Source organism: Nelumbo nucifera, chromosome 3 (assembly GCF_055504915.1).
Source record: "Nelumbo nucifera cultivar China Antique chromosome 3, China Antique-T2T, whole genome shotgun sequence".
NCBI lineage: Eukaryota > Viridiplantae > Streptophyta > Magnoliopsida > Proteales > Nelumbonaceae > Nelumbo > Nelumbo nucifera.
Genome location: NC_142651.1, coordinates 93046718 through 93068473, shown reverse-complemented (window position 1 = coordinate 93068473; position 21756 = coordinate 93046718). Strand labels below are relative to the sequence as shown.

General features: G+C 42.2%; 1 protein-coding gene across 5 annotated transcripts in view; it reads left to right on the top strand.

Moving 5' to 3' along the window:
- The first annotated feature begins 12002 nt into the window (after positions 1 to 12002).
- The window catches only part of LOC109114230 (putative leucine-rich repeat receptor-like serine/threonine-protein kinase At3g14840), a 29493-nt gene continuing 19739 nt past the window's right edge, over positions 12003 to 21756 (top strand). For 2 of the 5 annotated variants that reach the window (XM_088901903.1, XM_088901901.1), the window contains exons 1-7: positions 12014 to 12097; positions 12183 to 12622; positions 13909 to 14056; positions 21146 to 21217; positions 21317 to 21385; positions 21469 to 21540; positions 21627 to 21698. In XM_088901903.1, the coding sequence (XP_088758029.1) occupies positions 12511 to 12622; positions 13909 to 14056; positions 21146 to 21217; positions 21317 to 21385; positions 21469 to 21540; positions 21627 to 21698 (545 nt within the window). In that variant the 5' untranslated portion in view covers positions 12014 to 12097; positions 12183 to 12510. Of the gene's footprint in view, positions 12098 to 12182; positions 12623 to 13908; positions 14057 to 21145; positions 21218 to 21316; positions 21386 to 21468; positions 21541 to 21626; positions 21699 to 21756 lie in introns of all 5 variants that reach the window. The other 3 variants (XM_088901904.1, XM_088901902.1, XR_016084404.1) reach the window with 2 other exon arrangements.

Below are 21756 nucleotides of genomic sequence, written 5' to 3'. Positions count from 1 at the left end.
ACAAGCCGTCCAGTTGATTCTTGCGAAGGGTCAAGTTCTTTTGAAGAACGTTGTTGATTCTGCTCCATCCTTCACTGCGCCATCTTCAGTGGGAGCAGATTTTGGATCCTTCCTTGGGCGTGAACACCTCCATTGGGAGATAGTATTTCTCCGTATCAGGTATAATTCTCTCCCACTCCTTTTGGTTCAGATCTGGTTCAGTTTATGGTTCAAGATTGATCCTTGAAAATATGATTTTCTAAATAGGGAATGCGATTCCCAGTTGAAGGGAGAGATAAATTTTTTGAAATTCGCCCCTTATTCCGCAATCTTTGGGCGTCCATAGGATGGATCTCTCATCCCTTCAGGTGGTTGATACCCTCACCCCAAGTGATTCTAAATTGGGGTTACTCGGTGTTGCCTCATCATTATCCGCTTGAGACAGGGGGGAGAAGAAAACTCCGAGTCCATACAAGGATGTAAGGATCATTCATTTCGATTATCCAATTGATTATCTTTATACGGGGGAGGGCTTAACAATTTTATTCAAGTTAATGCTTATTAAATCCATTATTATGTAGGCCCCCCTATCTATTGCCCTTGTACTGGCAAAAGTTGGACCCAACGCAGGGCACCGTGTCAGTGCTATTTCACTTCGGAGTAGAATAATGGTCTGCAAGAGTTATGAGGAATTTTTTAATTATGTTTATTTGTTTACATGTCTGGTAGTACGATTCTCATGATGATGTAGGTTGTGTGTCCACGCTGTGTCGAATCCATTGAGTTTGAGCAACTAAGTAGGAAGGCATCCCAGGCAAATTCGTATGCCACTGAGGTTGGTCAACTAAGGAACAAGGTTGATCGATTATGCAGGATATTGGTAGTGAATGGCATCAATCCTGATGTCTACCTGGGCGCATAGATCCCATTGTCCTTGTGAACGAGCCATAGGTGGAAGAGGCATCAAGAATGGAGGAGGACTCATTGACCTCGCCGGTTCTTGGGGCTAGCATTCCTAGTTCATGTGAGATAGTTTTGCCCTGGGCGTGAGTGATGAATGTGTATTGATGGTATGCGATCTGGCTATTCCTAGCTGGAGGGCGATCCAAACTCAAATGTGCGGCGAGCTAGATCGATATGCAAAATAGTGTATTAGAGAACCCGGGGTAGCTAACCCGGCGAGGTCGCTCCGATTAAGTCAATACATATGCTGTGACTGCGAGCTGAATGATTGAGAGCTTGAGTGCTCGCGTACCTTTGCCTTGAGATTTCAAGGCTTTGTATACTGGAGTAGTCATGGGCCTTACGGAAGAGCTCCAGGATCTCCGGGCTGTGGAGATAAGGTTGGTTCCATTTTTGAAAGAGAGCAGTATGTTGATAAGGTTTATTGTCTACCTCCGATTCGGGCAGAACCAGGATGAGTTCTTATCGTCATCTCGGGAAATTCGGGATCTGTTGGCTCATCGTGACCTCAAGAGATTCAAGATCAGATGGAAAGGCCTTTGGAGTCGGTTATGCAGTGCTTCGGCTCATTAGCTCCGATCTGGAACATCGATTCTTTATCCCGAACTGGATTGGGTGTCGAGGTGCCTCTACACTGAGGCAGATTTTGGGCCGAGGTGGCGGAATACCCGAATTGCGAATGTTGCGAACTGGGCTTGCCTGGCTGAGTTGTCATCCTTTGATCAGATCGCGCCTATGTGTCCCCTTCTTGCTAGGTCGTGCCAAATCACCCTTCATCAATTGCACCCCACTCCTCATGACAGGGGTCCTAACTCGGTGCGGGGAATTCATGAAGAGTCCTGGTGGATTTGGCGTGAGGTCTAGTCAATTTGGAGGGCGAACCGTTGGTCGAGCCTGTTCAACCATTTGGCTCAACCACGAAGTGACCCAAGTCGCATTTCGGGCACACGGACATCACGCTATTTATAGATTTCGCGGACGCCAAAGAGTGCGCTCAATCGATTTTGTCCCCGGGTAGCATGCAACCGGTTTTCATGGGAGCCATCGGATCGTACAGGTATCAGCCATTGATCGCCGGATGCAGAGGACTATAAACAGGGGGCCGAAGGGCCCATTACCTTTGCCATAAATCTTGTGATTGAGCTCTCTTGAGGTCGCGTCGGAGTCTTTCTGTGTCCAAGGTCGTTGTCGTCCTTTTGGTGAGTTTGTCTTCTTTCATTTGTTGTTCCCCTTTCATTTTCCTGTCCAGTATGTCTAGTGCTAGCATAGATAGGTTACTTAGCGATTCTAGTGAGCCCGAGGGTGCCGAGGTGCGGTCCTCGGCTCTCACTGGTGAGGTCAGCTCTTCGCTAGAGAGCTCCTCTTTACACCTCTTAGGAGAAACACCATTACTCGACGTCGGGCCATCTCGGCCTAAGGAACCTAAAGCTCGGGTAGAGGGACCGACCTCCAAAGAGGGGGTCCCATCTTCTTCTCGGGGTCGGGATCTGGATGACTTCGGCCCTTCCACGATAACCCCAGACAGATTATTGTCCTTGGTAGCCCGTTGCCATCTTCCCAACACCCTTATCTTTAGTATTCCTTTGGGACAGTACCCTTGGGTTCATGGTCACCACGAGCTCGCAGTTTTTGAGGAGCAGCTCGTAGCTGGGTTGCGCTTCCCGCTCCACCCTTTCATCATAGAAATTATTAAGTTCTTCAACATTACCATTGACCAGTTACATCCGAACTCCATCTGAACCATTGTTGGCACGATCTCTTTGTTCCACGAGTATAACCAACCTCATTCCCTAGACACCTTTAGTTCGATATGCTCCATCAAGAAGAACTCCGCTTGCTTGCATGGGGACACCCGGCAGAGTTACTACATTCCCCCCGCCCCGGGTTCAAAGTCTTGTTCAGTAGCCCAAACAAAGTATCGGCATGGAAGAGAAGGTACTTTTTTGTTCGGAACCTTAAGGGATGGCCATTCCCGACTCACTAGTGAGTGGCCATCAAGGACCCCGGGGTGAGGCTAGATGTTGAGACTAGGGCGGTCGTTAATTCCTGGAGGGACCTTGGCCTTGAAATGAACGATTTCTTGGCTAAGGAGAATCTTGTACGAGCTAGGCTGAGTCCTCCTGGTAGGCCTCCACCTCGACACACACATTGCTTTTTCTTTCTTATTTTGCACTTACTTCAGTTCGTGACTAACTTCTTCCTTTTTCTCTTGTAGAAGCTATGACAGATATTGACGCAGAAAACCTTCTTCGGAGTGTTCAGAGGGGGAAGAAGAGGAAGGCCTCAAAGAGGTCTTGTTGGGAGGAGGTCGGTCCATCGGCTCCTACCCAACCCGAGGTCACTACTCCGGAGCTGATCTCGGTCGAGCTCCCGGAGGAGGAGGTCCATCCCCAACCTCCAGTCGTTGACCTGGACAAGGGAGCCCCACCTCATAAGCCCGAGGGTACTTCGGTGCCCGAGCCTCAACTCCCAAAGGAGAGCATAATGACCCCACAGCTCGGGCTCCTCAAGAGCAAGGATGTTGTGTTTCCTACGGAGGTCGCAGAATGGGCTGACATGCCAACAAGTCAGCTCGGGGGAAGAGTGGCTAGTTACTGCATGGTGGTGTGTAGCTCGCCCTTTTTCTTATTTTCTTACTCTTCTGTTAATAGTACTAACGTCTGCTTTCTATTTGCCAAGTGAACTCCACTATTCATTCACTCGTCTACCAGTTCGAAATCCATTTGAAGCGAGCCTGGGAGGCCGAAGAGAACGCTCGGAAGCTTTACCGCGAGCTGGATTTAGCTCAGGGTGAGGTTCTTTGGGCCAAGAAGGGAGCTCGGAGCCACCGAGATCTTTAACATCGAGGCGATGATCAAGGGGGAGAAGGAGGCTCTCTTGTGGGAGAACGAGAACCTCGAGGTGATGATCAAGGAGCGCACCGAGAATGGATCGTGCCATCAAGGATTTCAAGGAGTTCTTGGAGTTTCGCGAACTCCAGGTCGAGAATGGGTCTAGCTCATAGCAGTCAGGCTTTAAGCTTTGCAAGTGGCTGATGCGGCGGAAGTTTCTCGAGCTCGACTTCGGATCTGTTTCCATGTCGGCCATCACTCCTGAGATGGCAAAGGAGGCTGACGAGGAACCTGACTCCTATGAAGGAGAAAGCGATGATGAAGTTCTTGAGGCGGGGCCATCAGGAGAGGCAAGCTGGGAGGACGTGGAGGAGGACTACATGGAAACCGACCTACCCGACAGATCGGATGGATAGTTATGCCTCTTTTCTTGGACCTCCTTACATACAATGTACATCCTGGGCCTCCGAGCTCGGCTGTAGTAGTTTTTTTTTGTACTCAAAGTTCTACATCAATGAAAATATAAGTGTTTCGGCAATCTTTGTGTGCAAAATTTTTTCTAAGTGAAGATTACTCTCGAGCTGGCGAACTAAACCAAATAGGAGTGAACTTTTCCTAAGTATAGGTTGTTGTCGAGCTGGTGAGCTCGACACTATTAGGAATGATATAATTGCCATTGCAAGCCAGGATGATCAGACACTGTAGGGTACATACCCGACCTGTCTATGCCTGGGTCACTTGTTTGCCTAAGTGTCAGTTATCCCTAAGTGTCAACCTAACGAGCTTGGCTCCACGTGGGATTAACCTTACGCTGTTGTACACTGAGGTGAATTAGACACGGTAAGTTTTGCACCCGAGCTATCTATGCCTCATAGGCGACTAAGACACGTCTGCCTATGTCGAAGAGGCGAGTAGGGATTGTCTGCCTATGCCGAAGAGGCAACTAGGACTTGTCTGCCTATGCCAAAAGGCGATTAGGACTTGTCTCCCTATGCCGAAGAGGCGACTAGGACTTGCCGTAGTGCCGAGGTCTTCTATCAGCTCGACGCCATAGCCCTTAGGCTTTTGGGAGTGACTCGCAGTCCTCTCTCCAGTCCGTCATCTTTTTCGACCAGTTTGGTGGTCACTTAAACTTGAGAAAAATTTTCCTTTGAGTTGCAAGATCATGAGTAGTACCTTCTTAGGTTATCGATATTCCATGCTCATGGTACCTTCTTCCCTTCTAGAATTTCGAGCTCATACGTGCCTTCCTCAAATACCCATTTTACTCGGTATGGACCTTCCCAATTCAGTTCGAGCTTTCCAACGCCGGACTCAAGCACCATAACCTTCCGAAGAACCAGGTCACCGACGTGGAAATGTCATTTTCGGACCTGAGCATTATAGTACCGAGCTACTCTTTGTTGGTAAGCTGTAGTCCGAATGTAAGCCAAGTCTCGTACCTCCTCTATCAGGTCTAGGTTAGTACGGATCTCGTCATTGTTTGCCTCCTTATCGTAAGCCTCCAATTGTAGTGTGGGTACCTCGATTTCCGCTGGGATCACCGCTTCTGTGCCATACAGAAGGTTGAAAGGGGTTTTACTTGTGAAAGTCTTAATAGTAGTTCGGTAGGCCCAAAGAACATTGGGTAGTTCATCCACCCACAACCCCTTGGCTTGAGCTAAGCAAGCTTTCAATCCGCGAAGTATTGCTCTGTTAGTTACTTCTTCCTGCCCGTTCACCTAGGGGTGTACCACTGAAGTAAAATTTTGTTGAATCCCCATTTTAGCACACCAGTTTTGAAACTTAATATCTTCGAAATGTTTCCCATTGTCAGATATCAGCACCCGAGGTAGTTCAAAGCGACATACTATGCTTTTCCAGAAGAAATTCTGTATGTTGTGGGCTGTGATCGTTACCAAGGGTTCGACTTCCACCCACTTCGTAAAGTAATCTACTGCTACAACCAAGAACCTCCTTTGCGCTGTTGCTGGGGGGAAAGGGCCAAGGATGTCGATTCCCCACTACGCGAAGGGCCACGAGCTAGTGAGGTATTTCAAATCAGTAGCAGGTCAATGGTGAATGTTGGCATGCCTCTAACACCTATCACATTTTTTGACGAGCTCGAGTGCATCCGCTTTCATCGTGGGTGAATAATAGCCTTGCCTTAACACTTTTTGTGCAAGAGCCCTGCCCCCCAAGTGTCTACTGCACAAGTCTTCATGGGTGTCGCAAAGTACATGTTCAGCTTCTCAGAGTTGCAAGCAGCGTAGGTAAGGGAGTGTGAAAGACCTTTTGTACAGCTGTCCATCTATGAGGATGTATTTAGCTGACTGGCGCTCTACCCTTTGGGCTGCGTTACGTTCTACAGGTAGGGTCCCGTGGAGTAGATAACTCACGAGCGGTTCAATCCAGCTCGGTTCCACTTGTGATACGGGAGTGACCACTTCTGCCCCCCCCCCGGAGAATGCTAGGCCGAGGTAGGTCCTCTATGTACACAGTTCGCATAGTGTTGCTGCTCATGCTAGATAGTCGTGACAAGGAGTCGGCCTCAGCGTTCTCGGACCTCAAAATCTGTCTGATGAAGTAAGAGACAAAACTGCATAGGATTTCTCTGACTTCGGCCAAGTAAGATGCCATAGTGGGGTCACGGGCTTCGTACTCACCAGTGACTTGGTTAACCTCTAGTTGTGAGTCGCTGCATACAATGAGGTGCTTTGCTTTCATTTCCCTTGCTAAGGTTAACCCAACGATCAATGCTACGTATTCTGCCTCGTTTGATGAATCAAATCCGAACCGGAGAGTATATTCCAGCTTCACCTCACTTGGGTCGTACAGTATCAGTCATGCACTGCTTCCCTACTGGTTGGATGAGCCGTCGTGTGATTGAGCTCGGTCCCAGTTCAGTTCCACTCTGACCAGGACTGGTGCCGCATTGGTTGAAGCTCCCATCGTGTGATCGAGCTTGGTCAGATAGGGGGTCGCTGTGCTGAACGTGCATTCTACTACAAAATCGGCCAAGACTTGAGCTTTGATTGCTGACCGAGGCTCATACCGAATATCGTATTCGCTCAGTTCGATGGACCACTTCGTCAATCTCCCAGACACCTTGGATTTGAGCAGAATCTGCCTCAAGGGTTTGTTGGTGAGAACGACGATAGTGTGGGCCTAGAAGTACGGGTGAAGCTTTTGGGCTGCTATGATTAGTGCGTATGCTAATTTCTCAATCTTCGGATACCTAGTTTCTACATCCTGCAAAATTTTGCTAACACAGTAGATGGGTCGTTAGACCCGATCTACTTCTTTGATCAGTACCGAATTAACCACCTCATCACTCGCAGAGAGGTATAGATTTAACACATCCCCTTCTTCGGGTCGAGTTAAAACTAGGGCAGTACCTAAGTATCTTTTCAGCTCGTCAAAGGCGAGCTAGCATTCTTCAGTTCATTCGAAATCCTTACTTTTTAAAAAAGGGTAAGCACCGATCTTCCGACTTGGACATGAAGCGGCTCAGGGCGGCTATCTGACTAGTCAGCCTCTGAACCTCTTTTATTTTCTTGGGTGATCTTATATCTAGAATGACTTTTATTTTATCTGGGTTGGCCTCGACGCCACATCGGTTGACTAGATAGCCTAGAAATTTACCCGAAGTGACTCCGAAGACACACTTATTAGGATTTAGCTTCATGTTATATCTTCGTAAAATTTGAAAAACATTTTTTAAATCATTCAACAAAAAATCCGAAAACTGTGTCTTCACGACCATGTCATCAACATAACATTCTATTTTATTGCCAATTAACGGCTAAAAAATCTTATTTACAAGGCGCTGGAAGGTAGCCCCAGCATTTTTTAATCCGAAGGGCATGACCTTGTAACAGTATAACCCGAGCTTAGTTATGAAGGCAGTCTTCTCTTCGTCAGTAGGATCCATCTTAATCTGGTTGTAACCGAAATAGGCATCTAGGAAGCTCAGCAACTCATGCCCTGAGGTCGCATCCACTAGCCGGTCGATCTTGGGTAGCAGGAAGCAATCTTTTGGGCAGGCTCTGTTCAGGTCAGTGTAATTGACGCACATGCGCCACTTGCCATTGGCTTTTTTCACTAGAATCGGGTTTGCAACCCAGCTTGGGTAATGGACTTTACTGATGAAGTCTGTCGCGAGGAGCTACCCAACCTCTTCATCGACTACCTTCCAACGTTCCGAGGTGAGGTTGCGCTTCTTCTGCCTTACTGGCCTGACTAAAGGGTCGGTATTCAGTTTGCGAGTTATAATTTTTCAATCAATTCCGGGCATTTTTGCTGCGGACTAAGCAAAAACATCTAAGTTTTCAAGTAAGAAACTTACTAGCTGGGAGCGAAGTGGTTCGTTGATCGAGGCACCGATCTGAAGAGTCTTGACCAGTTCATCAACAGAGACCGGTATGTGGACCGTCTCCTCTGTCAGGGCAGCTCGCTTGTTGATATACTCCGCTGGTCACTCGAGCTCGACATCCTCTACTAGCTTTGGTTTTCCTTTAAGAGAAACCATGTAGCACTTGCGCGATTCGAGCTAGTCACCTCGCACGACTCCCACTCCGTAATCAGTTGGGAACTTCATCGCCAAATAGTAAGTGGATACTACTGCGCGTAGGACATGCATGATGGGCCGACCTACTATGATGTTGTAGGGGGAGAGAGTCGCGACTACCAGGAAGGTGTGCTCAAATTTCACGATGTTTGGCCACGTGCTGGCTTCCATAGGTACTGTGATTCGATCAAGAGGTTTGACCTCCTCGCTGCTGAACCCTACCAAAGGAGTATTTGCCGGTCTCAGGTTGCTCTGTTGTAACTGTAATTTATCGAAAGTCTCCTTGAAGAGTATATCTGCCGAGCTGCCTGAGTCTACCAAGATGCGCTTTACCTCGAAGTCGTTAATTCATAGCTTCACCACTAGGGCATCGTCGTGAGGGTATTGGATCTTGCGTGCATCGTCCTTCGTGAAGTATATCGGTTCTTCAAGCCAAGGTCGCTTTGGCGGGTTTTCCTCTTCGTTCTCTAGCTCATGGACCGAGGTCCTCTCGGCTGCTGATGTACACTTGGCGATGATGGACCCGCCAGTAATCATGTTAATTACCCCGCAGATCGGTCTTTCCTTCGGCAACTGTCGCAGTGGTTGCTCGTTTTGCCTGTTGGCCTCGGGGGCATTCCTCCTCTAGTCCCCTATCGATCTGCATGTCGATCTGTTTGTCCCCTCTCTTCTCGCAAGATGAAGTTCTTTAGGTATCCGCATCGGATAAGTTCCTCGATCTTGTCGCGGAGATTCCTGCAATTCTCTGTGTTGTGTCTGTGATCTCAGTGAAAATGGCAGTAAACGTTTAGGTTTCTTGTTGTTGGGTCTCCCCTTAGCCTGGGAGGCCATTTGTTGAAGGAGGAGTCCTTAATGGCCATTAGGATTTCTCATCTCTTAGCGTTCAAAGGCGCGTAGCTTGTTCTCTCCACAGGTGGGGTCCTAGAGCGTCGACCTGATTTGCGAGTTCGCGAGGGGGACCGGCTTCTGGAGTTGTTTCTTCCCCTACTCGAGGACTTGCTTTTCTTCCTCTTCTGTCAACCATTGCTCGTTCCTTCATTCTCTCTCTTCCTCTTTTTCGGCTGGGTTGTCGATCTTTTGATTGATCTCCTCCTTGGTACCGATGAACTAATCTGCTAACTTAAGTAATTCGGTGATGTCCTTTGGTTTGTTAGCTACCACATGCCACTTAAACTCCTTATGGGTGATTCCTTTCTTTGCTGCAGTGAGTCGTACCGCCGGGTCAAGGTCGGGTATCTGCAAGCAAGTGTCGTTGAAGCGCTTGATATAGCTTTTGATCGATTCTCCTTCCCTCTGAACCACGTTTAGAAGGCTTTCCTGCGACTTCGGACACTTCTTTCTAGTAATGAAGTGCGCAGTAAACAAGTCGGCAAACTGGGACTGTATTTTGATGGAGCCCGGCACGAGATTTCGGTACCAAGTTTGAACTACTCCCTAAACGTAGTAGAGAAGGCCACGCACATGCGACACTCATCAGCCCCAGCTAGGTGCATCTGAGACTAGAAAGAGTCCACATGGTCATTGGGGTCGAACGACCCGCCATACTTGTCTAATGGGGGCATCTTAAAATCTTTTGGCATTGGAGTTGCCAAGAGCTCGGGAGACAAAGGGGATGACCGGTAAAGTAGTGGGGGCGCGGTCTTTGTAGCCACCAAGCTCAATTCTTCCTTTCCTTTGGTTTGATCTTCTCGTTGGCCTGGCTTCGCTGGTGGGCTGTTCTTGACCGAAGGGCGGCGTGTTTTGCGATGTCGCTGCTACTGCTTCTTCACTAGCTCGGCGTTGGTCCTGTTGACTTCAGTCTGGTCTAGCATTTCAGCCTTGTCGCGAGGTAGGTTCTGGTTCCTTGTGGGATTCTATAGGTTGTGGGGCTCAAACTGGCTATCACGAGGGACGGAGATGCCTTGTCTCGAGTTCGCACATCGAACCCCAAATTGGTTATCTACTCGTGAGCCGTCATTTTCTTGCTGTGAGTACCGAGGTGGATTGGGCTGACTATCACCAGACCTATTTTTGAGATTTCCTTGCGAGATCGGAGGAGTGTGTTGACTGTCTCTCCTCCCACGGGGCGAAACCTGACTCCTGAGAGGAATCGGTACTTGTGAGGTCTCTTCGCCCCGATGGGGAGAACGGATGATGTTCTGGTTAGTTCCAAGCCGATTTGGGTTCTGACCCTAATGGGGCCTTAGGTGCCAAGGTAGAAGCAGCTATTGGTTTGGCTGTAGTGGAGGGAATTGGTGTTGATACTGCTGGTAGAAATAATACTGCTGGTACTGCTGGAACTATTGGACCTGCTACATCTGAATCTGAATAGCCCGAACGCACTGAACGAGGTCATGAAACTGGGAATGCTGGATTCCGGAGGGAACCACAGATGGGTCAGAGAAAGTTGTGCCTACCACTAGGGGAAGTGGAACACTCAATTGCGTGGTGCTTGGTGGTGCGGACAATGATGGGACTCCAGACGCTGTGAGTGGAATAGTGAACTGGCCGATGCACACCATAGGAGCTTGGGAGATGGTTGATTGTTGGGCTTGCCCCCCGGTGACATTCATCTCAACACTTTTTTCGGTGTTGTTGGAGGATGCCATTGAGGTTGAGATTAAACTTGAAACTGCAAAGAGATAGGGATGACCTTTCGATCGTTCCCATAGACGGCGCCAATTGATGGTGCACGATCTGACTACTCCTAGTTGGAGGGTGATCCGAACTCCAAATGGGGAGTGAGTTAGATCGATCTGCAAAATAGTGTATCGGAGAACCCAGTGTAGCTAACCCGACGAGGTCGCTCCGATGCTTAAGTCAGTACTTATGCTATGAATGCGAGGTCAATGCTTGAGAGCTTGAGTGCTAGTGAGTAGAATAATCACACGTACCTTTGCCTTGAGATTTCAAGTCTTTATATACTGGAGTAGTCGTGGGCCTTACAGAAGAGCTCTGGGATCTCCGGGCTATGGAGATAAGGTTGGTTCTGTTTTCAAAGGAGAGTAGTACGTTGATAAGGTTTATCGTCTACCTCCGATTTAGGCGGAACCGGGATGAGTTCTTATCGTGATCTCGGGAAATTCGGGATCTGTTGGCTCATCGTGACCTCAAGAGATTCGGGATCTGTTGGGGAGGTCTTTGGAGTCGGTTATGCGAAGCTTTGGCTCATTAGCTCCTTTCTGGAACTTCGATTCTTTAGTCCCGAACTGGATTGAATGTCGAGGTGCCTCTACATCGAGGTGGATTTTGGGCCGAGGTGGCAGAATACTCGAAGTGCGAATGTTGCGAACTAGATTTTCCTAGCTGAATTGTTATCCTTCGGTCAGATCACGCCTACGTGTCCCCTTCTTGCTAGGTCGTGTCAAATCACCCTTCATTAAATATAGACAGGGGCATACAGAGGGAAAGCATGAGCGTTTTCTTAACAATATTGTTGTTTCCCCGTTCGACCTCTCGATGATACTGGGACAATGACTAAGGAATTTGCCATCGCGGCTCACACTAACCGGTGATACTGGGACAATGGCTAAGGAATTTGCCATCGCGACTCACACTAATCAAGTGGTATGGCTAAGGAATTTGCCATCGCGACTCACACTAATCAAGTGGTATGGACGATGATGAAATGGAATGTATGTTGGATTCAATTAATTAATAGTTTATTGCTTATTGATACCTTTTATTTAATGCGAAAGGTAGTAGAAAGTAGTCCGTCGTGAATTTGGGCAGCATTTGCTCAAAAAGACCGATTAGCGGCAGAAGATTTGGAGTTGGTGCATAAGGAGATTTGAAGGTAATAATGCACTACGATTCACTTAACACCAATAGTCGTGGACCAATTCCATGTATGCACTGAATCTTCTTTGTATGTTTGGTAGGGCGCATATGTCTGGAAGACCGATTGCAACTACACGATTGACTTGTGACTTTGTGAGTCAAGACATGAAAGGCTGATTGCAATAGCTCTGTACGTGTGTGTCTCCGAGCAACTAACTGGTTTATTTACTACCATAATTCCTCATCTTCTCAATAATCCATGCGAACAAACTCGGTTACTCTATTTGCACCCGACGCTTCAGAGGTTCATATATAGTCTGCAGATTACTCTGACATGTTCAAGGGAGAAGAAATAATGGAAATCTGACGTTCAATAGTCCGAAACTTTTCTTTATTTCTATCATTTCTCTTGCATCTGAGTGTTTGAAGATGGCCTTGGGACGTTTCTTGGTGATTTGCTGGGTTATTTGGTTCAGTTGCTTTGTGGGATTCGAATTCGGAGCTAGTCAGACTCAGACGCCCACTCTTGCACCTGAAGAATGTAAGACCCTACTTGATTAGCTTCCTAACAATATTTTCAGAAGTGAATAACAGAAAGGTTTTTCCATTTTTTTTCCGTCGGCAGATATATAGTGTATTGTTTGGCTCTCTTTTTGATTTTCAAACTTCAAAACCTTAAAATAGAATGAGAAGCTTCTTCTAGGAAAACAAATGAGTTGTTTTCTCTTTCAGAATTATCATCTTCATCATCATTATCGTACAAATAATTGTTGCAGCAAGATTTGATCTCAGGTATCTATCCGAAAATGTTTCAGAGATCCTACACAAATTGGCTCCCAAATCATAAACCCCTGTCCTTTTTAATCTATCCTCAATTCTTATGAATTATTCAAGTTAGGCGGATTTGTAAATCCAAGATTCCCTAATTTGGGAACTCCGTTTGGAAAACCACTAGTTATCTCATTTCTGCGTGATCACGAAGGATTAAATTCAAATTCGTTATTTTTCCTTTCCATCTGCACAAAACTGGATGGCGTTTTTATACAGTGGATCTTTAGCTGTCTATTTTACGAGCAACCAAACGAAACCTTGGACGCAAGCCGTGGAGTACTGATCACCCTTTTCACTGTTTGGGCCAGTAGTCGAGTCTGTTCTCCGTTGGTTCTTCCATTTCTGCTGGAGCTCCCTTGTTAAATATTTATATACTCAATTCCCCAGTCTGTCACTGTTTGGCTATTAACAATTTAGGGTGGGCTGTGGCTGTTTTTCAAAAAAAATGGTGCCACATCAGATTCATATAGGTGTTTCAACAAACTCCAATATATGTGACTGTTTGCTTCAGGCATTTATTAAAAAATCGGGCATGCCTTGTAAATCAGGACTCCACCCATGCATGCCTTGCTCCCAATGATTGACTGATGTGTATCCTATGGTGGTTACCTGTCAATACATAGAAAACTGAGATGGAAATCACCTTATCAAACAGCATAATGTTGTTCACTGCTTGTGGAAGAAGCGTTTTTTTATGAAAAACAGGTCTTGGAAACATGAACATTTTTTCTTGAAAATCAGTCCTCAAAAACGCCCACGCTTCCAAACACCATCTTAAAAATAAAATAAATAAATATATAAGGGTGTTTTGATTCATTGACACCGTTTCAACAGCCTCTTATAACCTTGCATTGAAAATATCTACGCATGAAGTAAAGTACATAAGTAAGGAGATATTCCCAATGCAAAGCTGTAAAGGTTGTTCAAACAGGGTTTGCTCTCACTGAAGCCCGACTCATTTTAATGATATTATGTATTTATTTGTATGTGATACAGGGGAAGCTCTGAAACTAATAGCCGCGAAATTGAAGAAAAACTGGGATTTCAGCGTGAATCCCTGCACCAAATGGAACACAAGTATGGAACACGACACCATGAACGCGGTTGCGTGCAACTGCACCAACACCTGCCACGTCACCGCCATGTATGACTCCCTCTCCCATCATATTAGTTAGCTACCAACATTTATGTGGGCGACTGGACTATAAAAATCCCCTTCTTTTCAAAATCAAAATCAAAATCAAATTAGATGCAGTCCAAATCAAAATCTAATTGGATGAACCAATATTATTGAATTTGACCAGTTCAGACTTGATGGTCCAAACTCCAAAATATTTATTAGATTAGATTGGACCTGATTCATCGGTAGATTTGTATTGAATTGCATCAAATTGAACCAATGTCTGGTCCATTGGTAGAAGATAAGAATACAAATGTCAATGGACCAGGTTTGGGTTTAATCCAATTTGAATAGATTGGACAACTCAGACATTGAATTGGATTAATCCAAAATGATTCAAAAATATTCATGGAATTAAATTGGACCTGGTCCATCTATAATGAATTCATATTGAACCAAATTGGATTGAACCAAATCCAATCCAATCAACACCCCTACCTGCAAAAGGCTGTGAGCTAAGTGGGTTTGTGGATAGAATCCGAATTCACCAAACTCGTGGCCCAGCTGTTGCACACGCCTGTCTTTTGTACCTCGTTCATTGCTTCTAACAAATACACACTAAATAAGGAATAGGGAAAAGACAGGCCCCATCATTCTAATAGGTCTTGAAGACGAGTCTGGATCTCTTATCCACACAAATTCTGCCCACGTCTACGTATAGTAGCCACACAGAAAATATCCCATCCTCCTACATATCATGCATTTAATGTAGGAGGAAATGTTCCCAATTCACATGAGTGGTGTATTGTGGGTAAACGTGGGCAGGATCCGGGGTCCTCAAACACAGTGAAAAGTAGAACAGCTAGGTTAGGATGAGATACAAAGAATGATGAGGCCTGTCTTTTCCCTATTTCCACATCTACCCCACAGTAGGGCTGTCGGTTCGATTTGTTTTTATTTAAGCGTCACGCAAATTGAAACCAACCCATTAGAATTCAAAACTGAATTTAATTTACAGTCAGTTTTGAATGAACCCTTTTTTCCTTTGAGGAGGTGTGGATAGGCGATCCGATATCTTGTTATTCAGTGTTTGGATTGCATAAAAATTTGTGTATACATCGAGAGCAAAGAATCCAGCCGTACCTAGGGAATATCTCCTCATGATGTGTGGCCGGATGCCCTACTCTAATTGGCTGTGTGGCTTTGATCCGGCTGTGTGGCTTTGATGCGAGAGTTCGAGTGGTTGTGTGGCTTTGATCCGGACTGTAGTACCGCTTGGCCCGAGAACTGTTCAAGCAATCAGTTTCATTTTATTCTAAACTCAGTTTTTGGCTAGGGGTGGATTCGAATCAAGATAAGTCGAATAGCTAGTTATTCGAGCTCAATTCGTCAAGGTAGTATGAGGTTCGAGTTCGGTTTGAGCTAAAATCTTCAGTTTGATCTCTCGTAAATTTGAGCTCGGCTTGGCTTGAGCTTGACTTGAGAAAAATGTTTTATAAAAATAAAAAATTATATATATAAATATTTTTTATTTGATATTTAAAAAATTAAGAATTATAATAATTAATTATTATATATATAATAAAAATATTATATCTATAATATTTTACTATATATATTTTTTCTATAATTTATTATTATTATTATTATTATTATTATTATTATTATTATTATTTACGTATGTATGTATATATGTATGTATGTAGCTATTCGAGCTCAGCTCGTAAGCCTCACAAGCCGAGCTTTACTAGGCTCATGCTCGACTCAATTAATAAATGAGCCTATAAATTGGGCTCGAGCTCGGATCAAAGTTCGGTTGAAACCAAGCCGAGCTGAGTTGGATAGCTCGTGAAGAGCTCAGGTTGTGGTCACTCCTATTATTGGCCAAAAACCATTGAATTTGTCAAAAATCTATTGACATGAGCAGTTGAACCATCAACTCTTTTGAACCTTTCATCGGTTTTTTACCATTTTTTTTATTTTTAAATTAGAACAGGCCATCTATTCGAACTGGATGGTCAAATTGTCAACCAGGAAACTGGTGGCCAGAACGCTTTAGATTCTAGGTTAGTTTTTAAAATCTTGGGTGTAATGCTCGCTTGGAGTCCAACTTCTCCCTAATAGTCAAATTTGAGACTATCTGTTTGGAAGGACTTTTAGGTAATGACTTCTAGCTTTGTAAGGTGGGCCCCACAAAGAAAGCATAGAAAATATGTTAGGTGAAAAACTTGAGAAGTTGAAATATGCTTTATTCAACTAATAAATTGATTTTCCAATAAAACTACTTCTAAAGTTTTTCCAATGCTACTCACTTGAGAGTATCGGTATCAGGTATCATATCGGACAACTTGGATACGGATATGTTTTGGAAATGTATGGATGGATACGAATAAAAAATATGAAAATGCATGGATACACTAGCAAAATGCTTACAAATTCCATAATACAACAATATCATTAAATTTAAGATCAAAATAATCACAAATAGTATACAAATACATAAGAAATGTATATTTTAGTATATATATATATATATATATGAAGAAATATATTATAATTAATATATCCGAATGCATAGATATCATATAGTTTTATTTATAATGCAACAATCGAGAGTCCAAGGCACTAAACATATGCACCTATTATATTTTAATTATTATATAAATTATTTTTATTTTACTATTTTAATTTTTTATATTAACGAAAAGTCAACCAAATATTAAATTCTCAAATACAAATTAAAATATTAATTAATAATTTATAAAAATATAATCTTAACTTAAAGTATATCAAATTTGTTAAAATTTATAATATACATATCATATAAAAATTCATAATTTTTAATTACTAAAATAATTATTCATTTTTTAATATTTTATTTATATAATTTTTCTAATATGAAAAATAATTTTTTGAAATAAATGTAGATTAATGGATTTTATAAATTCAACTTAATGTTATATTCTTAAATATTTTTCTTTTTATAAATAATAAATATGGTGTTATTACTTAATATTAATTAAGAATTTGTAAAAATATATAATAATTTTAATGTGCATATCATTTGCAAATTTATAAATTTTAAGTATTAAAATAATTATTCTATTCTTAATATTTTATTTGTATAATTTTCTTGATATTAAAAATCATCTTTTTATATAAACATGGATTTGATAGATTATTTATTGTATTAGATTATATAATACTATTTTTGAATATTAGTTTCTTTTATTCATTTTGAAAATTTAGTTAGAGTTTTTTTTTGGTAATAGAGATTGAAAAATCGCATGTAGAGACAGAAGTTAATAATTTTATTTTATTTTATTTATTATCAGAGAGATAAACGTGGTTTAGTGGCTTAGAATTGCACTTTTATATAAAGAAACACTGCGTAGCAGCCTATATAGGTGTGTATCAGTCGATACAATGCGATACAAGGTAATACAGATCTGTATGGCTACGATACATACGACTTGAGATAAAAACAATTTATAAATGTACGTTTATAAAAGCACTTTAATAAAAGCAATTTTCTGAATACACTTTTATAAAAGTACTTTTGTAAAATTCAACTAGGGATAATTTTATAAGTGGTATTGTAAACTTCAACTAGGGATAATTTTGGAAGAAAAAATTGAATTAAAAAAAGTTAGATACTTTGGTTTAAAAAAAATAAGCCCTTATTTTTAAAATAAGCACTTATTTGGGCTTATTTCCCAAACACCAATAAGTATTTAATGGTGTGGTCCCAGCCCAAATAAGCACTTATTTGTAAGCACTCTCAAACATGAGCTAAGTCAACATTGTCTTTTTTCCTGCCATTATAATCAATAGGGTGGGTAAGGCAAGTCTTTCAAAGTATATCTTTCAGTGTCCAACAAACCAAAAGATAAACTAAGCTTTTTGGAGGTGGTCTTTGAAGACTAAGACTGTTTAGTAAACATCTTATCTCCTACTAGAAATGGAAAAGTGTATTTTAGGCGCAAAAAGATCAAAAGCTTTATATAAAGTTTCTTGATTTTCAGCTTTTTTAGGCTTTTGCAAGCATTTTTAGAAGTAAGCTTTTTGTCTTTTAGGCTCGGTTTGAAAGGAATACAAATACAAATATGTACAGTACAAATACATACAAATTAATATGAAATACATAGTTTTGTACTCTACATATTTCTATTTATACTCTTTCCAAACTGAGCCTTAATTGTAAAAGGAGAAAAAGACTACATTTTGATATTTCAACTTTCAAGCTTTGAAAAGTCTAAAAAGACCCTACAGGAAGACTAGCCAAATGCCCAATTTATATTTTATAAGAAACTTCACAAGAGGCTTAAGTATTTCTTTTCCAAAAACAAAAGAAAAAAAGGCAAAATGTTTTTTTTTTTATATAAAAAGGGCTGCAAATCCAAATCTAGATAAATCATTTCTGATATGGAATCTTGAATATTTCCTTTTCCACATGCATTTTGAGGAAGGTAACAACAACCTCATCAAAATATTTTCCACAATTTTTTTTCTCATTTATTTTCCATAGAAACCAAATGCAGCCTCAAAAAGGCTTGATTTGTAACTTGACAAGGGTAATTTTGTCAAAGGAATAGACTTGTTCAAACTCAATCATTTAGGCTGTATTTGATTTGAAAGGAAAGGTAATAATGGCCTTTAGGTATGCTTGAGCGTGGTCTCAGGCTGGACATATATGGGCTTGGCATTATAAATTAATAAAATTATATTTTTAAAAATTAAGAAAATTTTTGCTGGTATTTTACATTAATAAAATAATTAATGTAATTTTATAGTCAAAATTATAGAAGATAATTAATTTGTTATTGAATGTAATATTTGCCAGGCCGAGCTGTTTGGGCCTAGGACTTGCTTGGCCTGGGTTCAGCCATTGTGGTCCCGGGAAAATAGGTTTAAGTGCTCACAAGATCGTGTTCATCATTCACCCAGTCCCTTGCAGTTTTACATTGGAAATGTCTCCCTACTTGTATATCATTTTTCATGGGAAGATATTTCCAATGCAAGACTGCAAGGGACTATGCGAATGGAACGGTTTCTTACACCTTTTAAATGAATTGGGGTCTCCTCTTACAACAAAAAAAACCGTTCCAATACATTCCAACATCATCTGTATCCATACATTTTAACCCATCATATACAAGACATGTGAATGCAGATCAAGTTGGAACGGTTTTTTGTGCGCATATATATATATATATATATATATATATATATATATATATATATATATTATTTATAATAATCTGTTTATATTTTTAAAATATTTATAATATATTATATATCGTTTATTATTTATAATATAATCTATATTATAAATATAAAAAATCAAAAAACCGAACCAATCAAAAACCAAAACCGGCAGTCCGACCCAGCAATTGGGTTAGTGGTTTGACCCGTGACCCAACATGATTTTCACAGGTTGGGTTGTGTTGGGTCATCCTCAAATTCGGGGGTGGCTAGTTATGAGACCCAACCCCTGTTTTTCTAGTTCAGGTCCAGTTGTGAACTGACAAAGCCTTTTGATGGGTGCTGTTTATTGTTTGTTTGTTGGGTTTCATCGGGCTGTTAGACCTGTTGGGCCCAGGCATAGCTGTTTTTGGTAACCTGGGCCTTTTTCAGGTTTCTTTTGTTTTCTGTTTTGGGTTGATGCTTCTAGTTCGGGGTTACTTCTTAGGTGCTGGTAGACGTGTTCATGGGCTGGGTGGCCCGACGGGCCGGCCTGACCCGGCCCCCGGACGGGCTTGGACATTCTTATAGACCCACAGACTTAAATTCGGGCCAAAAAGCCCGGCTCGCAATAAATTCGAGTCGGGCTCGGGTTTTGTCAAAATAGCCCGGGCCGGCTCGAGCCCGGCCCGGCCCGACTTAATATTAAACTTAAAATTAGTCATGTGATTATGTCCATTTGAATAAATTTTTTGATTTAAGAATGTAAAATTGTGTTTTAAAATATAAAAGAAAGGGAAAAATACCATCTTGTAGGCCCATTGTTCATTTAAATAGAAAAAAAATATTATATGAATTTTTAATTCTAATTTGAATAGGGAAAATTATTTTTTTTTCAATTAGGTCGGGCTTCGGACTCGGGCTCGGGCTTCGGGCTTTTTACCAGGGCCGGGCTCGGGCCCAAGTTATAGGCCCGTTGGTCGGGCTGGGCTCGGGCTCGGGCCTAGTATATTTTCATTAGTGACAAGTGAAAGCCCGGCCCGACCCGGCTCATGAACAGGTCTAGGTGTTGGTCATGCACTGAGCCCGGTTTTTATAGCTCTTCTTCTGTTGCTGTCTTTTGGGCCTCTTCTCTGGTGAACTAGCCCCGCCTTGTACTACTTTTTTATCTTTAGTTTTTTACCTCTTCTAAAAACTTGTCTAGATTGTAAAAATGTTAAATAAAATAAAAGAACCGGTCCCGGTTCTGGTCAGTTTGGTTTCACAGGGCATAAACGTAATAAAGTGGTTATTGGCCCCTGCAAAACTTGAACTAAAATGCAAAGAATCACTCTCTAACGCTCCTTCAAAATATCTTTAATAAACCCAAACCTTTTCAAGCCATTTTCACCAAACCCTACTTCTTCTACTCCTTATCTCAAATTTTTTGCTCCACAGCCTCCGCCACTGCTACCTTATGGGTGTCAATTGGACTGGATTTGGTCCAATCCAGTCCAGTCCAATGTGAATCTATTATAAATGGACTTGGTTCAATCCAGTCCAATGAATATTTTGGACTAGTCCAGAGACTGTCCAATCTGTTCAAATTCCTGTTAACTTAGATTGGTTTCAAATCAAACCTGGTTCATTGACACTTGTGTTCTTATCTTCTATTAATGGATCAAATATTGGCCCAATCCAATATAAATTCATTATAGATGGATCAGGTCTAATCCAATATATCATATTGGTCCATCCAATTTGTCCAAATTCAATATGTCATATTGGTCCGTCCAATCCATCCAATGGATTTCAATTTGGATGGAGTCTAACCCAAAACCAGTCCATTGACACCCCTACTCTACCTCTATCTGTGTATTTGACTCTATGGTGTGTGAAAGATGAGAGCCGTAGAAAGTCTAAATCAAAGCACTTATGGAATTAATGCAGATACATCAAATCTGAAGGTCTACAAGGAGTTCTCCCGCCGGAGTTGGCCCAGCTTCCCTACCTCCAAATAATGTAAGAGCTTCATCAGATGTCGCTTCGTTTTTTTTTAAAACATCTACTTATAGCATACTTAAGGAACGCAACTCCAAACCTATTAATTTGTACGTACAGTGATCTCAGCCGCAACTACCTAAGCGGTACAATACCTCCAGAATGGGGTGCAATGAAATTGACGAACATGTAAGTAGAAAGTAGTCCATTTTTAGCCCCATCTGAAGCTGCTATTTTTCTGGTCTGAAATCCCTTAGAATTGTTATATGCAGTTCTTTGATGGCGAACCGTTTGACGGGTCCAATCCCGAAGGAATTTGGAAACATCACCACTCTTGTTGACCTGTATGTTCTGGATTTTTGCTCTTTGAACTTCAATTTTTTGAATTATTTAAAAGTATTAATCCATTAAAGTTGAAATTAATTTTCAGGACCCTCGAAGTCAATAATCTCTCTGGAAATATTCCTAATGAGCTTGGAAAACTGATCAACCTACGGAAACTGTAAGGCCTTTTTGATAATGTCTTCTGTATTGGGTTTTAAACTTCTATGATTTTCTCC